Source organism: Drosophila innubila, assembly GCF_004354385.1.
Source record: "Drosophila innubila isolate TH190305 chromosome 3L unlocalized genomic scaffold, UK_Dinn_1.0 0_D_3L, whole genome shotgun sequence".
In the NCBI taxonomy this organism is placed as follows: Eukaryota; Metazoa; Arthropoda; class Insecta; order Diptera; family Drosophilidae; genus Drosophila; species Drosophila innubila.
Window position 1 is genome coordinate 7,782,619 of NW_022995376.1, and position 26,602 is coordinate 7,809,220.

The window sequence follows — 26,602 nt, forward strand, 5'->3', positions numbered from 1 at the left end:
GACATGACCGGACCCAACCTGACGGGTTCTAGAAATCGGATCGCATTTTTAACTTTTTGTGATATAATCATGTTTTTTAAGTTTTGTAAGAAGCTTTCGTTTTCTATGGTCTCTAACTTGTGAGGTGTTGATTTTCCTGGATAAACTTTTTTTATCAACGTTTTTAGGTTTATTTCAGTCTACAGTTTTCTAATTTCCTATTTATTTAAAAAAGATACACAGCAAAATATTTGCAACAAATACATGAATTTTATTAGCAATCTCTGAATTATTTTATTTATATCTAAGCATGAGATCCATTTACGCACACGCATTCGTATTTGAATAATATATAATATCTATTTCGAACTGCTTCTCATCCATCGATTGTTATTGTTGCCATAGTCCATTTTGTAGGTTGTGTCTGTTGGAAGAATAAATCAAACGAAGATGTTTTTAGCCAAGTTAATTTCAACTGGAAAAATTTCGACCCAAAACTCATAATTACTTTAAGCTGCCAACACCGGGCTCGATTATCCAGAGCCTTTGTTGTAGTTTTTATGCTGGGTGATAGATTTCGGGAATCGGTAACGGAAAATTAACATCAAATAAGGTGCAATAAAGAAAAACCAAAAAATTTTTTTTTTAATTTTGAATATGTTGTATTTGTAATGCTAAAAATAATTTAAACAAACGTGGACGCACTTAAAACAGAAGAAAGAATGATTAAAAGCAATTGATTTGTAAAATGTGAAGTATTTGCAAATTTTTAATGAAATTTTTTCTTACGCTTCATTTTGTTTTTTAATTAAAATTAATCTTTACATGGTATTTTTGGTATAAATCTTTCAATAATTAAATTAAAAATTTTGACTTAATTTAACTAAAAATAATCTCTTTGCCTACCAAATAAGTACAAACTGATGTCAACATATACATAAGAACTAAATTTGCATTTTACATTTCATTCACTTTACTTAAAAAATAATAATATTAATAATAATAATAATGATAATAAAAAAAACACATAGAATGGGAAGTATAATAGTATTTCGAAAATTAAGTAGTTGTAGTATGTTGTGTTTATGTGTGTATGTGTACTTATCAATATGTTTAATTTAATATTTCATAAAGTACAAAATAAATTATGTTTAAACTTTTGTATAACTTAATTGCAATGTACACAAAACTTATCGTGAATTATATCGATTATATAATTATAAGTATAATATATATACATGGTTTATTACAAGTTTTCAGCTACGTAAACTTTTGTTCTCTATAGTATACTCTATATATGTATGTATGTCTATGGTACAACAACAAAAGCGCAAGAGTGTCAATGTCAGTTTTACGGGTCAATCGGTATCTTTCTTTCATTATTAATTTTCTTGTTTTATATTTCTAAACTTTTTCAAATTGTTTTCTCGCCATAAATTTCAATTTAGTTTCATACACAAAGTTCTGTCACCGTGCACAAACGCCAAAAAGAACGGGAAATGTCAGTCTGCATGTGGTTAATAATTTTTTTTCCAATGATCATTATTATTTCGATTTTGTTTTGTTTTTTTGTTTTTCTTTTTTTTTTTTTGTAGTTGCTAAAATTTAAAACAGGGCTGAAATTTTGTGTTTGTTTTTGTGTGTTTTTTTGTGCAACAAATTGTATAATTTTTTAAACATAATACTAAAAAATTACATTTGTCGGCGTTGGAGTGCAGGGAGTACTTTTCATTGAATTTTAAAATAAAAATTCTATGCATTAAAATAGTCATTAATTAAGGTATATTGGCCGTAGATTGCAACAAAATATCTGTGAAGAGATTAAATCATAAATAAAAATTAAAATTAATTGGTTTTTCTTTGAAAATTGTTTTTGTTTTTTTGTTGATAACTATCTGCCCTAATACCATTTTGAAAAGGGAACTACAAGCAAATAATGCACTAAAAAAAGGGGACGCTTTATAATTCTACATGCATGATAATATATGATTTTTTTGGGTTGTTTTATGGATGCTGTGATAAAGCTTTAGAACTCTTTTGGATACTGTATGCCAGTTAAGCTTTGTTCTCTTTTGCGTTATGAACAATTTAAAAAAAATAGAAAAAAGTAGGAGTAAAATAGTGGAGCAGAGTTAACCAATTGAGAGAAACAGTGAGGAAACGCAAAAGATTAGTCAAAATTATTGATAATAAAAAACAATCACCAGATAAATAAAATAAGGAGCATATGAAATTGTTGTTTTTTTATTTGATTTGTTTGGTTTGGGTTTTTTTGTTTGTTTTGTTTTGTCAAAATCTACAGCCAAAGTGTTAATAATGTTTCATAGAATAACAAGAAACTATAATAAAAATGTATGGTATAACTAAATTAATTGCAAGAAATAATTATTGTTATTTAATGAAGTATTATTATTCATGTTCTAGCTTCGCATTGAGTTTTTTTTTTATATATATTTTTTTTTATTGCAAACTACAAAAATAATTGATGTATGTATAATTTATCGTAAAACAAAACAAAATTTCTGTTTGTGGTGGTCAGTGCTTTTGTGTGGTGACTGTACTTTTTGGCGACAGCAATTTGCTGCTAGGGTTGCCATTTGTTGCAAAGAAAATATCTAACTTAAGAGAGCCTCTGTTTATTGTTATTGTTACTGTTATTGTTATTGTTATCCATATGAGTGTAGGCTGTGCCAATTGAATGGTTTAAATGCCCATTCGACAAGTTATTCAGTATTTGGTAGGTGTGTGTTATGTATGTGTATGTGTGTGTATGTATTTGTCTGAGTCTGTGAGTTGCTTAATAATTTTGTTTTGTTTTTCGTGTAAATGGAAAATTAAATTGTATTTAACATTTACTTTAAAGAGAATTTCAATTAAAATAAATTCCTAAGTAAAAAACTATTTAAAATAAACCTTCTATAGCACCATTTGTTTTTATTCGCATTATGATTATTTAATAATTTTCATTTATTTTTATTTGTTGTTTATGCATTTTAGTTTTAAATAGTATGTATAATAATATAGCTTTTAATTAAAAAAGAGAACAAACATTTTGTTGTTGTTGTTGTTCTTGTTAGTTAGTTTTAAGACTTTGCTTTGTTGCTTTTTGGAATGTGTTTTCTAATAAAAACTCAAGCTCACGGTATAAAAGAGGCGAATGGTAACACTAGGAGGAGCTAGACGGGGGTACTTCTAATTCTTAGAGTTGGTCATATATCGTTTATTACGTGCGATTTCCATGCTTCAGCTGTTGAGCTGCCGGGTATACTGTATTTGTACTTTATGTATATGTATGCGTTTGTATGCGTATGTATGTGTCTGTATGTGTGTCTGTATGTGTGTCTGTATGTGTGTGTGTATGTGTATTGCTTTCAGTTATCAACTATATTTGGTTTATTTGAAGTTATAATGTTTATATATAGATATTTATAGACAGATGACCATTCTGATTAATTGTTAATTTTGATACTCGTAGTTTCGGTTTGTTTTGCATTTTTAATTCGATTTCGACAACGATAACGATTACGCGACAGATTTGTTTTTTGTGCTTATCGCGTTATTCGATCTAAAACAATCGATGCTATAGAAGTGCCTATTTTAGCAGTAATAACCTCCAATATACCCGTTGCCACATTCGGGATTATTGCTGTACGTACTGTCTGGCCCGGTGTATTCGCAACGGACGCCATAGAATCCATCCTGGCAACTGAAAGATTAAAGATAAAGTCCATAAGTAAAAATTGTATTTTATGCGATGAAAAAACATCTTAAAACATCTTTTGCCAATTTAAGTATATACACCATATGGAGATGGCCATGAACTGCGTTGCAATGCGAACACTTAAGTATAAACAGTAAAAAAAATAAAAAAACACTCCCACATTTAATTAACAATATAATTTCCCTTTTTTTTTGCAAGCCTCAAGAAGTGAAATCGAATTGGAAATGAAAATGAAAATGATTTTTCACAGTCATAAAAGAGTGCTTGAAAAGAAAAATACCCTATATCAAGAAATTTTCTATAAAATACCGTAATTAATTAAAGTGCTATTTCCCTAAAGAAGTAGCTCCAATATGCTGTGATCATGTCGTTAGGTTTATAAAAAGAGATCTCCCTCTCTCCCTAAAGTAAATTAATTTAGGAATTGCTACATAGATCAGCTGAAGTTTGTTATACCCGACTTAAGCATTTATTGGTTACAGGGTAAGCAAAGAGTACAATGCGCTTTTTTGGGATTGAATTGAATTGGATTGGATTGGTTTACATATACGAGTCGATATATGCGTCGTGCATACACACAGTACGTGGATATTGTATAAAACGAGGCGCTGAAAGACATTATTCACATTGCACACACACTCACACACAAGCACACAGATGAATCTGTGTCTGAGTGTGTGAGTGCACTCATGTGTGTTCGTGGAGTTGAGAATTTCACTCGCTTGCTGTAATGCGATGCCAAAATATTAAAATTTCTAGTCAGTTTCTCAAGTGCTGCACTCAGATGGTTAGTTTTGGGTTCCTTTTTCTATATCTGTATTTGTATCTGTATCTGTATCTGAATTGGGCTTGTCTCTCAACTGACTTTATCAGCTGTCACAGGTTTTATCACAGCGTTGAATAGAAACCACTTGAGTTTGAGTTCGAGTTTGACTTTGACTTGAGGTTTCAACTTGCAAGGGGGGGTCACAGCTGTATAATCCTTAAAGGTTCAGTTATAGATCATACTCACTTGCAATAGAACTGATTGAGATCCATTATCAGCATGCAGGTGCCGCCGTGAAAGCAAATATTCTCCTCCTTACATGGATAACCCGCACTACGCGAATCCGGCCGCATGGCAACTGCAAAGAGATAAATAAATATATAGGAATAAATATAAATTAAATGATATTCATAATTTTACAGTTTACAAGATGTAGATACATGTATCTCATGTATGTAGGTGGCATTTTTATGCTTCGATTGTCGCCTTCAAATGTGCCCATAAATTAGAAATGAATTGGAGCGGTTTCTAACACGCCAAGTTGACAGGCACACATCAAAGTTGACCTGATCATCACGATGCTGATGATGATGATGATGATCTAGTTAGGGATTGTATATTGAAGGTCTTACCTGGATGGGCATTGATCATGATGCGGCGTTTGTCAATAATATTGCTGACTTTATTCTTGGCACGGCACTCGTATTTGCCCGCATCGGAGGAACTGTTAAAGGAGCGTACAATCAGCTCGGCGCGTCTTCTGCACGAGATCGAAAGAGATGGGGAGAAATGCGAGATTAGACATAAAAATGTATCTAATATTTGTATAAACAATTTACTTACTTGTGATGCTTGAATTGATAAACATTGCGTTTGCGATTTATCGACTTGTCGTCCTTGAACCAGGTCACCTTTGGCGGTGGTCTGCCCTCCACCTTGCATATGATCCTCAGTTCCTTTCCATTCTCGATCGTTGCGTTCGCCGGCATCGATGTTATCGACGTAATCGATGCGTTCTGTGCTGTAAAACAACAACAAACAACCAAACGGGCATTAAAAATTAGTGTGTGAATTTTTCAAAAACATTTTTCCTACTTGCAACTTAAATTCTAATTAAATTTTTTTTTTTTTCGTGTATTTCTCATTGTTTATGCAAATTGAAAATCGTTTGTGCCTTTCAGCGCCATAAACAAATGATCGCACTAGAAATTATTGAAATTCTTTTAGTTTTCCTATTTTTTTATAGGCAGACGCGACGTCTATTCAAATTGTACAACTTAATCGTAAGTTGTTTATAGAGTCTGCAGATCGTTAAATTGTTATATGACATGAGCTGATTTTCAAGGTCCAATCAAAGCGGCTTCTTATATCTACTCGTATTCTAAATCTTTTGACTTATCTAAATTTCTTTATTAAAATTGGGCATTTATTGATGAAGCAATTTAATAAGTGGTGCAAAGAGTTAATAAGCTAATCTGTTTCACAACCAAGATCCAGAGGGAAAAATTTTGTTTAACAAAATTAAATAAATTTGAATGCAGAATTTGAATTTCAAGGCCAAACCATGATCAAAATGACATTCTGTTTAAAAATCGGTCAAGTTTTGACAAAGTTATGTAAGCTTAAAGTTGGTCGATCCTTTGACCTAGCAACTTTACAAGTCAAAATTTTTGTCAGATTTCACATGATTTTTTACAGAAAAATGAAAGGTCTCAGAATGAAGTTTAAAGTGTTGTTTTATACTAAAAACGATATAAGGAGTTGATTAAAAGTGAAAACATGAGATTTAAAATTTTGAATTTTCAAAATATCAAAGGGGGGACCCTTAGCATCGAACCCATGATTTGGAGGAAAATAATTTTTTTTACAAAATTAAATAAATTTGAATGCTGAATGATTTTAGAGGCCAAACCATGATCAAAATGACATTCCGCTTGAAAATCGCTCCCATTTTGACAAAGTTATGAAAGTTTGAAGTTGGACAAACTTTGGATCTAACAACTTTACAAGTCAAAATTTTTGTCAGATTTCACATGATTTTTTACAAAAATATGAAACGTCTCAGAATCAAGTTTAAAGTGTTGTTTTATACTAATAACGATATAAGGAGTTGATTAAAAGTAAAAACATTAGTTTTAAAATTTTGAATTTTCAAAATATCAAAGCATGTAAACCACGATCTAGAGAAAATAATTTTTTTTTCAAAATTAATTTAATTTGAATGCAGAATGAATTTAGAGGCCAAACCATGATCAAAATGACATTCCGCTTGAAAATTGGATGAGTTTCGGCAAAGTTATGACAGTTTGAAGTTGGTCATACATTGGATCTAACAACTTAGCAAGTCAAAATTTTTGTCAGATTTTTTACAGAAAAATTAAAGGTCTCAGAATCAAGTTGGACTTAATCATTGATATTTTAGCGATCATCGTTGATTTATTGTTATTCTATAGATCCAACATTTGGTCGATTTGTAGCACAGTTACCATAACGATGGTCAGGATTTATAAATGATCGTTTAACGATCTTTGTTAAACTGTCACGTGTTAACCATTTTTAGTATGTACTTCGACTGATTTCAGCTCAATTGATTTGTTTAGCATACAAATTAAATTTAAGCTGTCTTATTAACACATTTGCATTTGAATTGAAATTTTGCATTTGCAAAAACCAATTACACATTAGCCAATCATTTACGGGATGCTGCCAAAAAGTCTCCTTCGCAACGGCTGCTTCTGACTCATAAGTGTCGAGAGAATTTGGCAATGAAATGAATGTGGTCGATCGCCTCGGTTAGCCGCTTTTTTGCCACGCCCACCGTCAAGAGGAGCGTAGCCGTAGGTTGCTTTAATTAGCCGGCATATCACGTGTCTGGGCCATAAGATTAGACGAGAGACTCGAAAGTGTGGTGTGGGCGAGATAAAGACACGGGGAGGGAAGGGGAGATGAATGATAATTGACAATTGCGTGTGCTTGGTAATGAATGAATCATTCGAATCATGTGAAACAATTGGTCAACTCTTAAGTAAATACTAGATCTATTTTCTAATTTCTATTTTCTATTCTTGGGTGGGCGAGTTGCAGTTTGAAAACTTGCATGCGAATTTTCTCATGATTATGCAATGGGATTACGCACGCGAGTTTTTCCAGTGAATTAAGTATAGGAAAATATTAATAATATTAGCAATAATAATAGTAATAAATTCGTCTGTCTGGACTTTATCTATTTATACATACAAACATGTATATTCAACAGAGAGTCGGCGAATTTTTTGATTTAATGCTAAGCAAATGATAATTTATGCGACTCTCGCGTGGCCCATCCGAAAGGAAAATGAATATGAATACCCGTACGAGTATTCAGCGAATATTTATACAAATGAAATTGTTATATATTTAAAGATAATTTATTGTTTATAATTTATGTTTTTGGCCAACGCGACGGCCCATAAAACAGCATTTTAATTGTCCGCGTCACTTTCTCACGCTCCCAAATTGTTTTGCGGTGTCTTCTGGTCTCTTTTCACAACTGTGGAGGAGCTTCACAATAATAAAAAAAAGAAGAGAGAACAAGAGGAAAAAATCAAATAAAACGGCAACTCACAAGTTGCCATGGACAGAAGGCGATTAAGAATTGAAGGCAGCACGCAAACAAGTTGACAATTGTCATGCCCAAAGCAACAAACGGGGTGACAACCCTGCCCCCCAACCGACCCCCTCTATATGTGGATCGATGGTTCGGTGGATCGGTGGATCGGTGGGGATCCGATCCCCAAATTCAACACGCAGTTGCCGGTCGAAGCCTTTTCAAGTTGTTTTTTTTTTTCATTATTTGTATTTTTGCTTTGATTCACAATGAAATTCGAGGCATAATAATAAGATGAACATTTTATTTGCGTGTGTGCGTTATTTTATTTACTCTTTTTTTCATTTTATTATTTTTTAATGTTTGGCATATCATTTCATTGCGATTCATTGTTATTATGACTTAATTATGCGCTTAAAAAATGATTATCAAAGCGCTTTGGCCATTGTTCTTTTGGTATGGACTTTGGATTAAGGCATTGAGATGATATAAGGCGCAAAATAATGTGGGAGAAAAAGCTATGGCAGGGGAGAAAGAAGAAGAAGAAAACAAGTTATAGTAAAAGTAAAGAGATTATGCTCTTATTAATTTCTTTTATCCTATTTTTCTTGAATTATTTGAGCATTATTATTGTATAATATTATTTTTATATATTTATGTTGCATTTTCTGCAATTAAAATAAATTATAATAGAAATATGACAGTTACAGATTCCTTATGAATCATAATGTCTAAATTATTTTAGAATGGACACAAATCATATTATAATATTAATTAAAAGAATTTCAATTTAATTTTCTATATTTTTTTTTAGGAAATAGAATAAAAATTCAAATTTTCTGTTTTAAGTTAAATCCTTTAATGAGAATCACAAAGAAGAGCCTTGAGTGCAAATTGAAATTTGATATTCGCTGAGTTATTTTGTCAAACTTTGCGCTGGCTGAGCTCATTGGCCCCTACTGAAGATGGGGGCCTAACACCAATATCTTTCTCTGATTGTTGTTGCTGATGTTGTTGTTGCTGATGTTGTTGTGTGTGCGTCAACACTACGTCAAAGCCGCAGCTGCTGTCGCGCCGCGCTTCCGGAAAAGTCTGGCATAACAACTGCGACAACTACCAAAAAAAAAAAAAACAGAAGGAAAATGAAGAAAAAAGCCGAAAGAAAACACGGAGAGGAAACGCTGCCAAAAGGCAGGAAAAGTGTCGTCGTTTTGGCTGCTGCCTGTCGCCGATTTTAGCACAACTTGGCCAAGGGGAGGAAGGTTGGAAGAGCAGGAGAAGAGTCACTGGCGGATTGACATTAAAATAACTTTTCATATAAGTATGAAATATTATAATTTTCTTCGTTTTTGCAACTCATTTCTGAGCGCTTTTCCTTCGAGCGTGACGTCTCAATGATTCATGCAAATCCATCAGAATAAAAAATCACACACAGAACAGTCACCGCAGGCAGAGGAGAGTGAGAACAAGAGACAGAGAGAGAGAGAAAGAGAGAGCAGAGACAGCAGCGACAACAGCGACAACATGTGGTTATTGCAGTGGAGCGTTGCCAGCGGTGGGAAGCAGGGGAGCTGCGGGGAAACGTTACGTTTATTAAGATTTTATTGAATTAATAAGCAAATTGCATGCGACACGCTGCTGGCGCCATCTGTCGTCCAAATTGCATGCAATTTGCATACACATTATTCGATGAAATTACGAGTCAAATAACAATGTTCTCAACGGGGTTCCGGTTATAGCCAATGCTTTTTACTTAAGCCAAATTAACCAAATTGTGCACTAAGAAATATTATTTTGTTTTTCTTTCACTTTTTCCTCTTATTTTTTTACGGAAAATAAATGAAATTTTGAACGTCGCCGTGCGCTGAAAGACATTTTATTTTGGCAGTGTCTTCCTCTCCCTCTCTCTCACTCTTCTGCTATCTCTGTCGTTTGTTTGACCCACATTCGCTAGCGACAGCGAACGGAAGTTTTTCTTGTTGTTTCTCCAACATTTAACGCTGTTTTTCCAAAATGAAATGTAGCCTGATCTTCTGCATTTTTCTTCTCATCTTTTGCTCTGTTTTCTGTGTTTAATTTTTGGGTTATTTATGATGTTGAATACTCGCGCTCGTTATTTATTTTATAATTTTTGATTCATTTTTATTGGCGCTCAGGCGACATTGTGTCATTTTTCGATTGTTTTTAAATAGAATTCAGCAAGTGATTTATTGCATTGGCCATAAAACGAACAACTTGAATGTATCATAAGACAACGCATTATCTTATTTGCCCCGATATCGTTTACAACTGCTGGCAACGGGCGTAGCACGCGCCTTCCATAAACTGGATGAGCCACAGGAATTGCTCCAAATGATAGGGTAAAAAGAGGGGTCGCTAAAGGAGGGAAGCGGAGAGTAAGAGGGGGAAAGAAGTGCGGCCACTTTCAAGCTATCGCATAGAATATCATAATATTTGCATGTGTTTGTTACGATAAGATTTATATGATTCCCAAAAGATCTCCCCTTTCATGTATTCTGTCTGTCTTTTTGAACATTACGCATACGTCAGGTAGGCCCAGGTTAAATGTAAACTTTTGACAATGCCAATGACAAATCATTATTATTATTCTTGCGCTGTTTAAACAATAGTTATTATAAGTGTGCTTTTTTTTCTTTGTATAATTCAGTTTTGGTTCGATGCACTTTGAAGCCACAATTTTAGCAGACGCATCTTATAAAAAATACAATTATTTGTGTTAGATAAGATTATGTTTCTGTTGGTTATATGCTACCGTAATTCTGCGAATTTAGCAGTTATTACCATGGAATTAGTAGGGTGTTAACTTAAGCAGTTTTTGGGTGAAAGGTTGGAAAGGAGAAAAGATTATTTAAAACTAGTTCGATCTGGTTTCTATGGGAAGAAAAGCACTTGCAGGCAACTGTAATTGTGACTCCTGTGAGCGAAATCAAAGCAATAACAACAACAACAGCACAAACAACAACATCAACAAGCAAATTATGTTGTTCTAATGGCCAAAGCAAAAAAAAAAACCGGAAAGCTGAAAAAGACAGACAAACAGACAGACAGGCAGGCAAATTGAACAAGTTCTCTAGTTGACTGTCTGTCCGTCTGTCTGTCTGTCTGTCTGTCTGTTCGATGAACGTCAGGCCTGGACACTGGCAGATGAATGGCCAGCACGTGTGGCCAAAATGTTCGCAATGAAAATGCCTTGAAAGCAAACTAATAAAATAGCAAAACAGCAACAGAAGGGAAACAACAACAACGACAACAACAACGACAACAACAACAACAACAACAACGACAACTTAATGTATGTATAATGATTGTCGCCCATTGCGATCTGTCGATTTTTCCATGTTTGTTTGGCGCATTTGCTTATTTATTTGCACGTTGCGTATACGCAATGTGATTTTTCCTTTGAAGCAACGCAACCGCACGCGCGACTTTCACGTTGAGGTTGTCGCTGTTATTGTTGTTGCTGCTGTTGTCGTCATTTTGGCACTGATTGCTGACAACTCAAGCAACAACATGGCCAAGTATAAACGTTCTTTCAATGTGGCTAAATCAACTGGCGTGCGGCAGTTTGAGGCGCATTGTGCAAATCTGCAGCAACAACAATAACAACAACAGCAACAACAACAACAACACTAATCACAGGTAGCTTTTGCTTAGAGCTACATCTAATCTGTTAAGATCTATGGGCTGTGAAAGATAAGCGATAAGTAAAAAGAGCCACACACGCACGTACTCAATCTCTCCTTCTCTCTCTGTCTCGGTTATGCTGTCTCTTTTTTTTTTAAATTACTGGCACTTTGCGTTGCATTTTTCGCTTTGAACTTCGTCTCGTTTTTTACGCTTTCCTCCTATAGATATATATATATATATATATTTATATATATGTAAGTAGACAGCCCCCAAACGAACTCAATACATATATATTTTTATAACACTGCCTGCCCCGTTTAATTAAGTCAAGTGAGTGAGGATCGCTGCCCCATGCAACACACACACAACACACACACACACGCACACACACGCACACACAGTTGCCTGCCTCTCTAAATGCCAACATATTCATCGCAGCTGCCCCTCCTCCTCTTGCGCCTCCTTCCCCTCCTTCTCCTCTTTCTCCTGCTCTGTCTGCTCCTCTTTTACGATCTGCAGCTCTTGTATTTGTTTTGTTTATTTGATTTGATTTGCTTTCTTTGTTTGCAGCCGACGAAGACGACGACGACGTCGCTCTATTTTTGCTGTGAGTTTGCAAATCTGTTCGCCCAGCTGTTGGCCCAGCTAAAGTCATAGCCACATTCACACTAAGATCCGACCCAGAACCCCAAAAGCACCTTCTATCTATATGTATCTATATGCATTATATAATACTATAGTTTGTACACTCGTATTTGTGTCAAAAAACAAGTAAAATTATCCCAAAAAAATTAAACTATAAATCAAAAACTCAACCAAGCACTTTTTTTAGTCAAAAAATTTTACATTTAAAATAATATGCAAATTACTAAATTGCATAATGAAACTAAACCATATAGAGTTATTTAAAAGTTTAAAGTTTTCAATATAAAATTAAAGCTTATCGCTATAAAAATTACAAAAAATTTATGTAAATAAATAAAACAACCAAAAAAATACACTTACTAGGTGCATTTAATTTTGACCTATTAGCTACAAAAAAAATCGATGGGAAAAAACCATTAAATGTAACACTAATTAACATAAATAGCATCATTATTATCATTATCATTGTCATCGTCATCGTCATGCTTAAACAGCACGCTCTATGCGAACTTTCCTAGCGGCTTTTTGTCTTATCTTGGCGCATTGTTTCTCACGTTTCTCTGACTAATGCCAAGCGCTGCAGGTGGCTTATCAATCTCGCAGCTGGTTACAGTTGCTGCTGATAAGACCAAGCTTTGAATCTGCTGCTGCTGCTTCTTTCTTTCTTTACTCTCTGCTCTTCATGAATCATGAATCGCACATCTTGAACTATGCAACAACCGAAACTGAAACTAACTATAATCATTCATAAGATTATTTTATTTTATCTCATGTAAACAAAAATATTTTTTTTCATTTTTTGATAACTCGACTTAAAAGAGTCAACAAATAGTTCTCACAATCATCTGGTAAACTTTTAACTTGCTACTAATTAGCCATTGTTCATCATAAATATGCTTGAGTATATATTTAATTAGTTTGCAAATATTCTAAGAAATATTAACTTATTTTTTATTTTAATTAATTAATTATTTTTCAATTAAACAGTAAGCATTAAACGATAAAAATGTTCTTAATAATACAAAAATCTTTATTAAATATGATAAATGATGATAAATTTAAAAAGTCAGCTATGCTTCAACTGAAAATTCCGTTTTCAATAAATGGATATATTTAATTTTCAAGTATAAAACATTTTAGCAGTGGATACTTTTAAATACATCTGGCAATAAAGCATGAAAGCTTTTTTATTTGGTTTGAAATCTATAAGTAAATCCATAAATTCATTATTCAGAGATTGTAAATTCATAATAAGTCAAAAAACAGCTGTTAAAGATCAGTCAAATTTCTAGAGATATCTAATATCTATTATAAAATCAATAAATATAAAACCATTATGTTCTTAATTAGGTAATTGAGTGGAGAAAGTTGAGCTCATATTTGTGATAAGTAAATGTAAAACAATTACCTACTTCATTAAGTAATTGAGTAGAGGAAGTTCAGCTTATATTTGTGAAAAGTTAATAAATTAGTACATATGTCAGATAAGTGTGACGTGTGAACACAGCTAAATTCCAGTAAATTTGTTGCATAGTGTTATCATAATGATTGAGGCTGTGACGCTGGCGCTGCAGCAAACAAACAAACAAACCAACAAACAGACAAACGGACAGACAAACAAAATAAACAAAACTGACAAACAGACAAACACTGAGAATTGATTTACCATTTATTATTGTTTGCTGTAAAAGCCTTTTGATAATAATATTTGTAAGAATGGAGACAAATTTTCCGTGACGTGATTTGAATGTCTGCAAGAATTGACGATGACGTAGCTTCTACAGTAGCATTTACCGCTACTGATTCTTCTGGTTGTTGTGATAGTTGTTGTTGTTGTTGTTGCTGCTGTTTGGGACCACCTCTTGGCATGTTTTTCACAAAACTGTCAAAAGTTATGCAAATATTTGGTGTCATTTTATGTAAATCCAGTTAGATACTCGTACTCGCTCGTACTTCTACTTGAACAGATTCCCAGTTGGCCATTTAGCGTTGTATCTAAGTATCTTTTCTTCTGGTTATTTGCCTGCTGTTGTTCTTGTTGTTTGCTGTGTGTTGGGGGCGTGTGAATGAAAACAATGCGGCAGTGATAATGCTGATAAGACTCAAAGGAAAATATTGTTCTGCTGTTTGTTCGATTTGTGACGAGGGATACAAAAAAAAGGCAAAATTTATAGCACAAAAATATTTGTATATGTTTTTTTTTTGGTATATGATTTTTAATGTTTTCGCATTTAAATAAAATACCCTCTCATTTATTATAAGAATTAGACATAAAATAGGAACTTAAAAACATAAATTTAGATGACCATACTATAATTAATTAAATCATAATTTTTTTTAAACTCATTTATTAAATTAAATTTAATTTATGACAATTGGAGCTGCAGAATTTGCAGAATTAGTTTTAATGTTTATTATAATTCCCTAGTCTTTTTAAGTATTTATTTAAATTTCATATCACACTCTTAAATATTATATTCTAATTTTTATTTAATTTGCCACAATTTGAACTGCATTATTTGCTGAGATACATTTGTATCTTTTGTACTGTGCTGCTGCAGCCCTGTCAGATAACGGCAACTAAGTACGTCATCAGCACACAAATGCATTATCATATGTTTTTTGAATACATGAATACACTCACACACACATTCACAGGCACTTGTTGCCCTGGCGACAGCGTGTGAAAAATCTACAAAAATGCATTGAAATTTTTTTTATTTTTTCTTGTTATTTTAAAAAATTTTTTTTTTAAATAAATAAATGTATAAATATATTTAATTTTTGTTAAGTAATTTGCTCAAGGCCAAGTGTACAATTTATTTGCATCTCTCTCTAGCTATTTATCTCTTTTTTTTAGTTGCTGTTATGAGTTTGGAGATTGCAATTGCAACTGCAACTGCAACTGGGAGCATGTTGTTGCCACAATTTAAATGTCTGCGACGCGGCGTCTGCTGCTCATCAGCTTTGACTGTCTTTGTGCTGTAGTTGTTGTCGTTGTTGTCGTTGTTATTGTTGTTATTGTTGTTGTGGCTGGCGCACAAAGCGCCTGATTGCTGATAGCCATCAGCAGCAGCAGCCGGAGCAGCAGCAGCAGCAGAAGGAGCAACATGGACAACGATTGCAATTGTTTGGCAATGACAGAGCGCACCTCCCAGACGGCCGTAAAGCAAACAAGCCATAATTAAGTTGCACTCGAAATCGCAGAGGCAAAGTTGCAACTGGTTGTTGTTGCTTGCCTCACGTTCAACTCGCTAAGTCGCTCACTAAGTCAGTGAGTCAGTCTGTGTGTGTGTGTGTATGTGTGTATTTGTATTGCATTCACCGATGATCTTAATTCCATTTAAATCGATCAATTTCCACTGACGACATTATTTTTTTTTTGCATGCCCAGCCCCAGAGCAACCACCAGCGACAACAGCAACAGCAACAGCAGCAACAGCAGCAACAACTCACAGTCCACAGACAATCGTCGTCTTGGCCGGTTTTGAGTCAGCGCTTTGGTTACGTGGGTGAGCTGCCAACAAGTGGAATGACTAAGCGCTCTCTGGGTTCCAGTCTCAGTCTCAGTCTCAGTCTTCGTCTCAGTCCCAGTCCCAGTCGCAGTCTGGCCTCTGACTGGCAGGCGAGCTTATCGCCCAGTTGTAGATCGGGACGCGCCCTTTTTGTCAGTGTTTTGGCTCTAAAAATAGCCACAAGGCTGTTAACTTATAGCCCAAGATCATCATCAGTATGGCAAACATCATCATCATTATCATTATCAGCAACACAATTATGAGACAGGCATAATCAACAGTTTTTAATCTAGAGCAAGTCCATTGGCCAAAGACAAAGACAAAACCAATGCCAAAACCAAACTTAACCCAATTTTCCGCATAAGGAAAATGAGCACATTACAAGAAACAAGCTTGCACAACTGTGAAAAGAAAGAAAAGTCTCAGTTGCCATGTCTCTTGGCTGATCATCTTGGCCACGTTGTGGGATTTCAGTGCCTGACACTGACATTTGTCAGCCAACAGCAAGCGAGCGAAAGAGAGAGACAGACGCATCCTTTTGGCCAAAAGCCGCTATGGAAAAAAAAAGAGTTCTCGCTTTTGTTCTTAATCAGCGTGGGAAAATCAACGATAGTGGCATAAAGCTGACTGTGTGTGACCTTCAAGTGGTGCGGTTCACACCCACAGCTGCTAACAAAAAGAAAAGCACCGCTAGGTGGCGCTGCAAACGGCAATAGGCAACAGCAACGGCAACGGCAACTGCAGCTGCAGCACCTGGCAACTATAAAATTTGGTGCATGTTCGCTGATTGAACACAAATGATACGGAAGTCGGTCGATTTACAGCCAAGTCTCGAGCTCAAGCGCAAGTTAAAGCCAATGAGTAAAATTCTCACGCTTTGGCCACTTGGATTACCCGCCAGATTACATGAAACGCGCCTACACAACAGCAACAGCAGCAACAACAGCAGCAACAACAACAGCGACAACAACGAAGGCGCATAAATCAGCTGCTGCTTGAAACAGAGACAGAGACGGAGACGGAGACAGCGATAGAGCTGGAGTTAAAGCTGGATAGCTGGAAAAAGCCGCCAGTTGTACGCATGCCAAAAGCGGCTTAAATGTCCAAAGTGGGCAACAACAGCAGCAACAGCAACTGCAACTACAACGGCAACAGCAACAGCAACAGCAACTACTGCATGCAGCTTGGTAGAAAATGTGAAAATGTGTAGTGAAAAGTCAGCTGGCCAAGTTCTGCGATGGGAAACTATTCCGGCCAGCGATCTTTAGCAACACAAATTAATCATACGCCCCATTAAACGCATGACGCAATCCAAAAGTGTTTTAGCCTTTTTTTCAAATATATATTTCTTTTTTGCCATGATTCGTGCGCTTTTCCAACAAATTCAAAAGCACTCATCGCAAACTCGTCAGTCTGAATAGCTTGTCTAGTCTGAATATCCCTAACAGCAACAGCAACACCAACAACAACAGCAACAACACAAACACACACACAAAATGCGTTGACTTCTTGGAAATTTTGTGGCAATGTGCGCAAAAATAAATTTCTTTGACACGCCACATAAAATGCTCTCAGCTTCTGCTTGAAAAACTGGAAATTGTAGCACTGCGCAGGCAGATGGCCAAAATGGGCAACAACAACAACAACAGCAACTTGGTCTGACAACTGGCACTTGCATTGCCAAAAAAAAAAAAATAAAAAAAAATCTCAAAATTAAATAAAAAAAAAATTTGTTGGCTATTTTCGCATTTTGCATTTAAATTCACTTACGCTTATTTATTATTATTTATTTGGAGCTCCCTTAATGCATCCGTTGCGTCTTTTAAGCCCATTTAATGTTTATTCTTCTGTTCTGTTTTGCCTGTTGAAATGTTTATCGGCCAGATACAGACATCTATATGCACATGCATATACTATTGTTTATTGTGAGCGGCTGTCAGCCAATTCATGTTACTTGGCATTTTTACTGTTGTGATTGTTGTTATCTTGTAATATTTATATCCATATATTTTGGACGTGAATTGCGCGTGCAATTGCTGTAACAATACTCGTAAATATTCAGTTATGTTATCTACTCAACTATTTTTAGCGCAACTCGCAGTTACTTAATCTACTGCTTAATCTATTTTTGATATTTTAAGCAACTAGATATTTCATATTTTTATTTAAAGTCTTATAAAGTAATGAATAAAATATAGTAATTCTAATTAAATAATAACAATCATTTAATTAAAATTTTTAATTTTTTAACATCATTAAAATTGTATTTTTTCTAGATACGAAAATTCACTCATTAAAATAAGTATTTTTACTCGTAATCGTTAAGAAAGTTTTGCCTTTTATTTAAATATGATAAAACATGAGCTAAACATAAACAAAAAACTATTGCTTACATGAATACATATATTTATAAACTAATTATTCTGTGAATTTTGTTTTCCCAAAAATTGTTTATTAGTCATTCTTATCTGTTTGTAAACTTTGCCAAAATTTGTCGGGTTTTTGATATTAGATCTGTTATCTCTTTGTTGCTCTTGTTGAACAACATCCGAACTTTTTCCGTTATATTTTTCCTGGAACTGCCTATCCTACAAATGAGAGATGTGTGCATCATCAAAATTTCCAATTCCCAATTCCGAAATCACTTTTTGCAGTTTTAAATTTTGCTTTTAATTTGTCATGCAATCGTTAAGTTTTTCACTGACTTCTATAAGCTATCAATGACATGTGTGTGATTTCATTAACGATGTGTTGAAAATGTGATTCCCCAATAAATCGGTACATTTCAAATTGGTTCAAATTTTCAGCGAAACATTTTCGCTTGATTGCACTCCGTTTTAGACTCCCTCCTCCCACCCTAGCCAAAGGTTTGGCCATGCCCCATTGCCACACCCACTGTGTACAGCACTGTTGCCAGTGTTGCCAGCTGGCTGCCACCAAATTGCACAACAGCAATAACAACAAGAAGCAGAACATTTGTTTAAACAAATTGTGGAACAGTTCGTCAATCAACTGACGTCGAAATTTTGGGAAAAAGCATTGCGAAAAATCGCTGACATCAATAAGAATGTTTGTTGTAGAGTTGCCAACCCCTTCCATAGTCAAAATAAATAAATAAAGTGCCAAACTACAGATTACAACATTTGTGATGTTTATTAATACGAAATTAAGTAGCCAACGTTAACAACAACAACAGCTACAACAGGCAACAAACAACAAAAACACGCCAAGGTGTTTTTTTCGGGTGGGTGGGCTACAATAAACAGGGGGCAGGGGGAAGATTGTAGAGTAGGGGGACCTCAAGTAGCGCTTTCATCTTTTTGTAATTAGGTGCGGGCAGAGACTGATAGATAGCTTGTTGGATAGATATAGATTGGATTTTGAATACTGTTGTACATTGTACGTGTTCACACATCAGCATATATCGTACATGCATATGTATATGGGGCAGAGCGTAGGAAAGATGAAAATTAAAACAGCAGCACGGCAATGTTTACATATTGCAATGAATGCTTCTTGCCACACTTATGTATATAAAATGGAAGCATAACAAGTAGTCAATGCAGCTGGCAACGCAGCGCAACAAATGCAAAATTATCGATAAGTTGCCTTGATAGATTTTGCACAGAGCGCCAGTTTACTCTGTTAATAGCCAACTGTTAAGCTCATGTTAAACTAACTCTTATGCTGTTAAACTGAATGCATTTAAGGATAAGAGCAAATTCTTAGTTATGAATTGCATTTTAAATTTTCTGTACAATTTGAAGACATTCAATAATAAAATTTATGCCAATTTATACAAAAAATACGGCATTTCTTGGCCAAGTTTATAGAGTATCTAAACTTCGTTTGAATTTGTTTGAGTTTTTTAAACGTCAGACCAACAGCTGTCGATACGCACACACACACACGCACACATATATTGAATGCTTTTTGGTTATGTTGTTATTGTTGTTGTTGCTGCCGCTTTTTGTGGTTCAGTTGTTGGATTTCATTGCGGCCGCGCCGGCGGGGGCGTTTATAATTAATTGTAATTGTCGTTGAAAGATTAATTTGGTTGCGCTTCAATGGCGCTTCATTGTCGGCCATTGCGCGTTTTGGGCAAATCAATTTTATATAGTTTTTTTTTCTCTTCAGCCTCTTCTTCTTCTTATATCTCGTTTTGGGCTTATTTTATCGGTATTTTTTTCGTTTTTGGTAGCCGCAATACACATAAATGTATATTTTATGCTGCGAAAAGTGCAATCAAGTGGTTAGTTTTGTGCCAGAGCGAGTCGGGCAAGGGGAAGGGGGTAGCAGAGGGGGATGGGGAGTGGAGGGGGCAATCTTCAAAGGGGCAACGGCGGCAGCGACGACGACGACGACGACGACGGCGTGCGCCGTCTATGTCGGCCCATTGAAATGGAGCATAAAAATTGTGGCTATAAATAAGACCCTGTAGGAACTGTTTAGTGTCTATGTGTGTGTGTGTGTGTGAGTACAGGGGTAGGAGCAGCTAAGTTGCTGCCTGTATTTATTTCTTTTTTTTTTGTGTGTTTTTCTCAAATCAAATTCAAAGTTGCTGCTGCCGAACATTTCCGCAGATCAAAGTCACAGCTTGACAATTTCTATGGAAAGAGAGTCAGACACCAGCTGGCAACTGGCAGCTGGCAGTCGGTCTGGCTGCTGCTAATTGCTTTTATATCAATATCAATTCCATAACCTGATAACAGCTAACAAATTTAGTACTTTTCAACACCTAACATACTACATATAATGGCACGGGGGCATCTTTCGCACAATCTCCAACTGATAATTATCAACAGAAGCAGCAGCAACATCAACATCAACGGCAACAGCAGCAATTGTTGCAGCCATTACTGATTGATATGCAAAAAGAACAGCAATAGCAACTACAACAACAACAAACAGGTAAAATCTGTATTTTATATTCCAAGGTGGCGGCCTCTGGCGTTCGGTTTTTGCGCAATCGACGGCGCCGACTGAGCGAGCAACGCATTTCAAGCCCTTTGATCTCTTGCCTCTATATTTTTTTTTATTTTGGCCAACAAACTTGGCGCCATATGTTGTTGTTGTTGTTGTTGTTATTACTGATGTTGCTGCAGCTCTAATTAGGCACACTTTATATAGACTAGTTGCTGTTGTTGTTGTTGTTGTAGGGTGTCTTCCCCCTCAACGTCAGCGTCTGTCAGCGTCGCTCGTCGCGACGTTGTTATTTTAAAAATAAATTGCACATAAATTTATGAAACATGAAAGATTTCAAATAAATATTTCGTCATTTTGTCATGCGCCCTATAAGGGCGTTCTGAGGGGGGATATGAAAAGAGTGAGGGGTAGGTCTAAATTTAATTTAATTAGTTTTTGAGTTGAGATTTTTTGCACGGCAACAGCAACAACATAATGTTGCATCTAATCACGTTGTATCTCGTCATTTGAATGGAACGTGTTGAGTAAATACAGTAAGAACACCTTCCCACACACACACACACACATAAAATGTTGCATATATAAATTCTGTGGAAATAATTCGCAACACTTAAGTGCAATTCCAATGGCGATGCCAAAAATTTCACAGCAAAATATTTAGATAGTCCCAGCAAACAGCAGGAAGCACCATAAACAAATACAAACAACAACTACACATAAACACACACTCACACACCCAAACATGCATATAGACAACTACTTGTAGTTATAACAACAACTAATTGCCAATGACATATAAACAATCGCTGGCAACATTTGCAGCAACAAGTTGCTTGAACAGCCGTTTTGGCCAAGTGCAGCAGCAGCAGCAGCAGCAAAGTTGGCTCGATTGTCTGGCCAGACAGTCTACCACACTGTGGCAGTGCAAACTGGCAAACTGGCAAACTGGCAATCATCATCATTAGCCACGGCCATTTTTGGGTAAATAGTGCAACCCTCTTTGCATAATAATGTGGACAAGGTGCGCATTTGGTGAAAAGCGCGCAACATGCAACATTTTTGTGTCTAAATAAAGATGCGATGTCGTCTGACAACAACAGCAGCAACAGCAACCACAACAATAACAACTTTTGGTAGCAGCAAACAGCCTGTTTGGCTAGCAAACCCGGTAGTTGGTAGTAGATTGTCAGTGTTTACTTCTTCATATACTTGCCAATCGATTATAGCAGTTAGTTATCGATTAATAAATCTATTAGCAACTATATTTCAATTTAAAATAATAATAATTAGTAAAAAGACTAATAACAATAAGAGTAGATCATCATTTAAGCTTACGTATCGAAAGAATATTAATTGTTAAACTTCAAGAATATTATAAAACTCGTAATTTTAACTCAAATTCGATATTCTACGATATTTTAAAGTTAAAAGGCAGCCGTAGTGATAAATAATAAATCAAATAGACGATCTACAATATTTTATTATATTATTAATAGTTAACAGAAAATAATGATAAACGATGCAAGTTAAGATCAACATATTTTGAATTTATTAATAACTATTATAATCGATAAGCAGCGATACATATAAAATTGTAAATTAAATAATTAAAATAAAGATAGATAATTCGAATATATAAATAGATTAATTTTCAGCAGTTTGTTCATTATCTTTTACTGAATTACCTTTAGATAACTTAGCTATGCATTAATTGTTATTAATCAATTGTTATCGATTACTACTACTATTACACCCTTTAAAACACAAAATAAATAGACGAGTAAACAATCATTTATTTATTGTGACTACTCATCGATAACGTTTAATGGCAATTGTTGTCCGTTAACTGCTTGGCGGCGCCTAACGGTTTATCACATTACGCATACGTCGCATGGGACAACCGTTAGCATACGTCATGGGCGTAAAGTTCGTTACTTGATTTTCTGGGAACAACTGAAGTTATCTAAGTAATACACGCCGATAAGTAATGCCAACAAAAGCCTATCACGAGATCATTTGAGCACCCACTTTAAACTGAGCTGGCCATATTCTAGCTCTCTCTCTCTCGCTCTCTCGGCCTGTCACGCTGCCTCATTTGCAGTCACGTCAGAGGCGACAGGCGTCAGACGCCGAGCAATGGCCCCCAGAAAATCAGAAATCAGAAAGGCAAACGCAAACTTTGGCGTCACTTTTTGGGCCAGAAACTGTCATAGACTGGCGCAGATTTATAATAGGGCGCCTAACAACCAAAACAGCAACACCAACACCAACAACAACACCAACAACAACTGGCATCAAGAAAATTACTTGGCCGTCCATGCGGCGGCTTCAAAGTTGTTTCATTTTTGGTTTTTCGCTTTTTCGGTATTTTATTTGATTTTATTTCATTTTATTTTTGGTCTTCTCTTTCTTTTGGTGGCATCATTAAAATGTACAGAGCAGCTCACAATTTTTGAAATTTATTTCATACGCAGCGTGGGAATTGCCCGACAATTGTATGAAAGGCGCCAAAACAGTCACAAAATGTTTTGTATTGTTGTTGCTCTTGGTGTTGTTGTTGCTGTTGTTGCTGCTGCTATTTTGCGCATTATAAACGCATTAACTAATGTTGAAATTATAAGACGCCGCCACGCATAAATAAACAATTAAAATTGTTGTTAAAACGAACACTGAAAAATGTCGATAAATGTCGCATAATACCGAAAAAGAAAAATAAAATAAGTAGACATAAGAAGAGCAGAAAACATGAGACATAAAACATTGATAAGTGGAACTCGCGAGTTTCAATTTGTGGTCTGTTGACAGTTGACAAAATGCCAAGCGAATATTTTTTGGCAAAAAAACAAACAAACAAACAAAGCATCAAATTGAATCCAAACTAAAAACTAACAACAAATATATTCATAATATTTAAAATAATATTTGAAAATGAGAAACGGAATGGCAACAAAAAGTGTCGTTAAATTATGTAAATAGAGTGCTCATATTTTATGTCATAATCAATTTTCAATAGAGATTTCTGCTCATAAAATAAATATTAAAATAAAAGTAAGTACTTGAAATATTGTTTTGCTATACTATAAGTTGTGACTATACTTAATTATCGAATTAAGATATCTCTGTATTTAAACATAATAATGAGAATATTTTTTGTTTGTAAAAAACTGAAAGCAACTAGAATGGTCGCCAAATTATACGAATTTCCTAGTAAAAGGTTTTCTAGAAAATTATTTATACTTTAATTAAAATATGATTATGTAAGGCTGATGAAAATTTATGATAATAATTACAATAAAGCTGTTTAAGATCTTGCCGTACATTTTTTTTTGCTGACAAATAAAAATATACATACATACACATATTTAAAGACATTGCTCATACGCACCGTTTGCTTTTGGCTGTCTCGTCATTTGTGGGCTAGTGAGAGCGTAGCGCTTTATGGTCTATGAAACGATCAAAATTTCTACGCTTTGGGCTTAATTGCAATGGCAGAAACCGTAAAACAGTTGGCAAGCGCCGTTAACTCACTTCCCAGACCCAAAACACACACATTTTATTTAATTTTTTTGTGGTGTTTTCTTAGCTTTTTCACTCAGCTTTTTTGTATTTTTTATTTCATGCTGAGGGCACGTGTAAGCGCTGAAGTGCAACCATTTGATTTGACTGCCCATAAAGATTAAAAAGAATGAAAACCGTATACGATGCATTATCAAAAAGTTATCAACAACAACAGCAACAGGAACAGCAACAACAGCTATAAGAAGAGAAGCTGCAGGCCAAGTAATGCAAATTGAATTGATGTTGCTGCCGCTGCAATGTTGCTGCTGCTTGTTGCTGTTGTCTGTTGCCTGTTGCCGTTGCCCTTGCCACAGAGCCAAGCTGCATGCCTCAAATTATAGCATAAATAGCCGAAGCCGCTGCCTGAGTCGGAGTTTGAGCCCGAGTCTGAGTCTGAGCCTGAGCCTGAGACTAACAGGTGCCCAAGTGCCAGTTGGCAGTTAAGAGTTGCCAGTTGCCAGTCAGTTGGCAACACGTGCCCAGGGCGATGCTGCCGTGGCTAAATAATTACGTAATAAGTGGTTGGCAGGCAGTCAGGCTGCCAGGCAGCAGGTTGGCAGCAAGGAACACTACCAACATTCAACATTCAACATCCAACATCCAGCAGCAAAGAGGAAAAGAGGCAAACAGGCAACAAGGCAGCAGCTTCGCCTGTCAGACCAACTATGCCAAGAATTTCATATGAAAGCGCGCGCTGAGTGCCGTCCAAAGAAGAAGTGAAAAGTCTGTTAGTCAGACAGAAAGACAGACAGACGGACATACGGACAGACGGACAGATGGCCGAACAGAAAACATTGTGGTCAAGACAGCGCAAACTTGTTGCCTGCTCAATTTTCCAGCCAGACACGTGTGACTAATATAAATTTGCAGTTAGTTAACTAATTCTAATATAAATTAAATTTGTTCAATGCATTTATTATAAAATCTTTAATAAAGATAGAGAACTTTAATAATGAATTAGTTCATTAACATTAAACTCTTGTATTTATATATTTTATTTTCCACACTTTTTCTCTACTGTGGTTAACTTTTAGAAATGTATAAAGTATTTTATTAATAATTTTTTAAGCTTTTTATATATTAAATTAATTTATATTTAATTTTTGATTTTATTCGGAGTAGTACAAAAAATATTAATGCCTTTTTATGCGTTCTAAAACTAATTTAATTAAAAAATCTAACAATTTTAGTTACTAAAAAATACTTTTTAGTATACATTTTTGTAAACAATATACCAAATATTATAATAACTATTATTTATTCTGTTGTTCTTTAATTCTTATTAAGCGTTTAACAATTGCTGATGAATATTTGTGTAAAAAATTAATTAAAAACATTTGAATATTAATACTATTGTTTTATTAGTTCTGATAAGCTTTAAACTGTGAACTAGTATTCAGTTTATCTGTGGAAAATAATGAACTAGTTCCGTATTAGGCAAATTCCAATAGTTATAGCCACATTGTTGCTTTTAATGCATTGGCAACATGTTGCTAAAGCAGCAATGTTGATGTGGCTGCCTTGGCAACAAACAGTGACAGCAACAACAACACAATCAATAATCGCATCGATAAAGATCGTTAAACGAAATGTTTTTATTTCAAACCGATGACGATGACGACAACGACAACGATGAATGTTTCGCGGCCAGCTGCAGCCTCTGCTGACGTCGACGTCGAGTTGGACAATTGCAACGGCTGCCACATGAGTTATGACGACGTCGTCGTCGTCGTCCAGCTGCGCGTTCGCACGCCACACATGCGCAATGGCAATGGCTCACCTGACGACGACTCGTCGTTCAACTGGTTGCCACCACGCTACCAGCAATCTACCTTGCCACAGTTGCTGTTGCTGCCACAGCCGCCCCCTTTGGCTGTGCATTGCGTCTGTCGCGCTGTGCGGTAAATTCGCTTTATGAGCTCCCGACGACGACGTCGACGTTGACGGCGACTGTGACTGCGACTGCGAACTGCTCTATGCTAATTACGTCATGGGGACGACGCTTCGTACCTAATTTTGCATTGTGGGAACCGAAAACTGGAAATCCAAGACACCCAAGACACAACGCAGCGACTTTATTTTTTTCTGCGCATTTTTCTCTCTTTTTTTCTGCTTTTATTTGCTGCCCCTGCCCCACAGTCTGGCCTGACTGCATGCATTTTCCAACTGCGGCAATAAAAAAACAAAAAAAAAAAAAACATTGTTGACTGCGGCGGCGGCGGCGGCCAAACGAGCAACAGTTGCTGCTGTGACTACTG

General features: G+C 35.5%; 1 protein-coding gene across 3 annotated transcripts in view; it reads right to left on the bottom strand.

Moving 5' to 3' along the window:
• Positions 1-229: 229 nt before the first annotated feature.
• The window catches only part of LOC117788938 (protein vein), a 37,404-nt gene continuing 11,031 nt past the window's right edge, over positions 230-26,602 (bottom strand). Inside the window, exons 2-6 of one of the 3 annotated variants that reach the window (XM_034627888.1) lie at positions 5,310-5,487; positions 5,099-5,226; positions 4,713-4,824; positions 3,636-3,685; positions 230-403 (exon numbers count right to left, since the gene is read on the bottom strand). In XM_034627888.1, coding sequence (XP_034483779.1) covers positions 339-403; positions 3,636-3,685; positions 4,713-4,824; positions 5,099-5,226; positions 5,310-5,487 — 533 coding nt within the window. In that variant the 3' untranslated portion in view covers positions 230-338. Of the gene's footprint in view, positions 404-1,558; positions 1,790-3,590; positions 3,686-4,712; positions 4,825-5,098; positions 5,227-5,309; positions 5,488-26,602 lie in introns of those variants that run through there. The other 2 variants (XM_034627887.1, XM_034627889.1) reach the window with 2 other exon arrangements.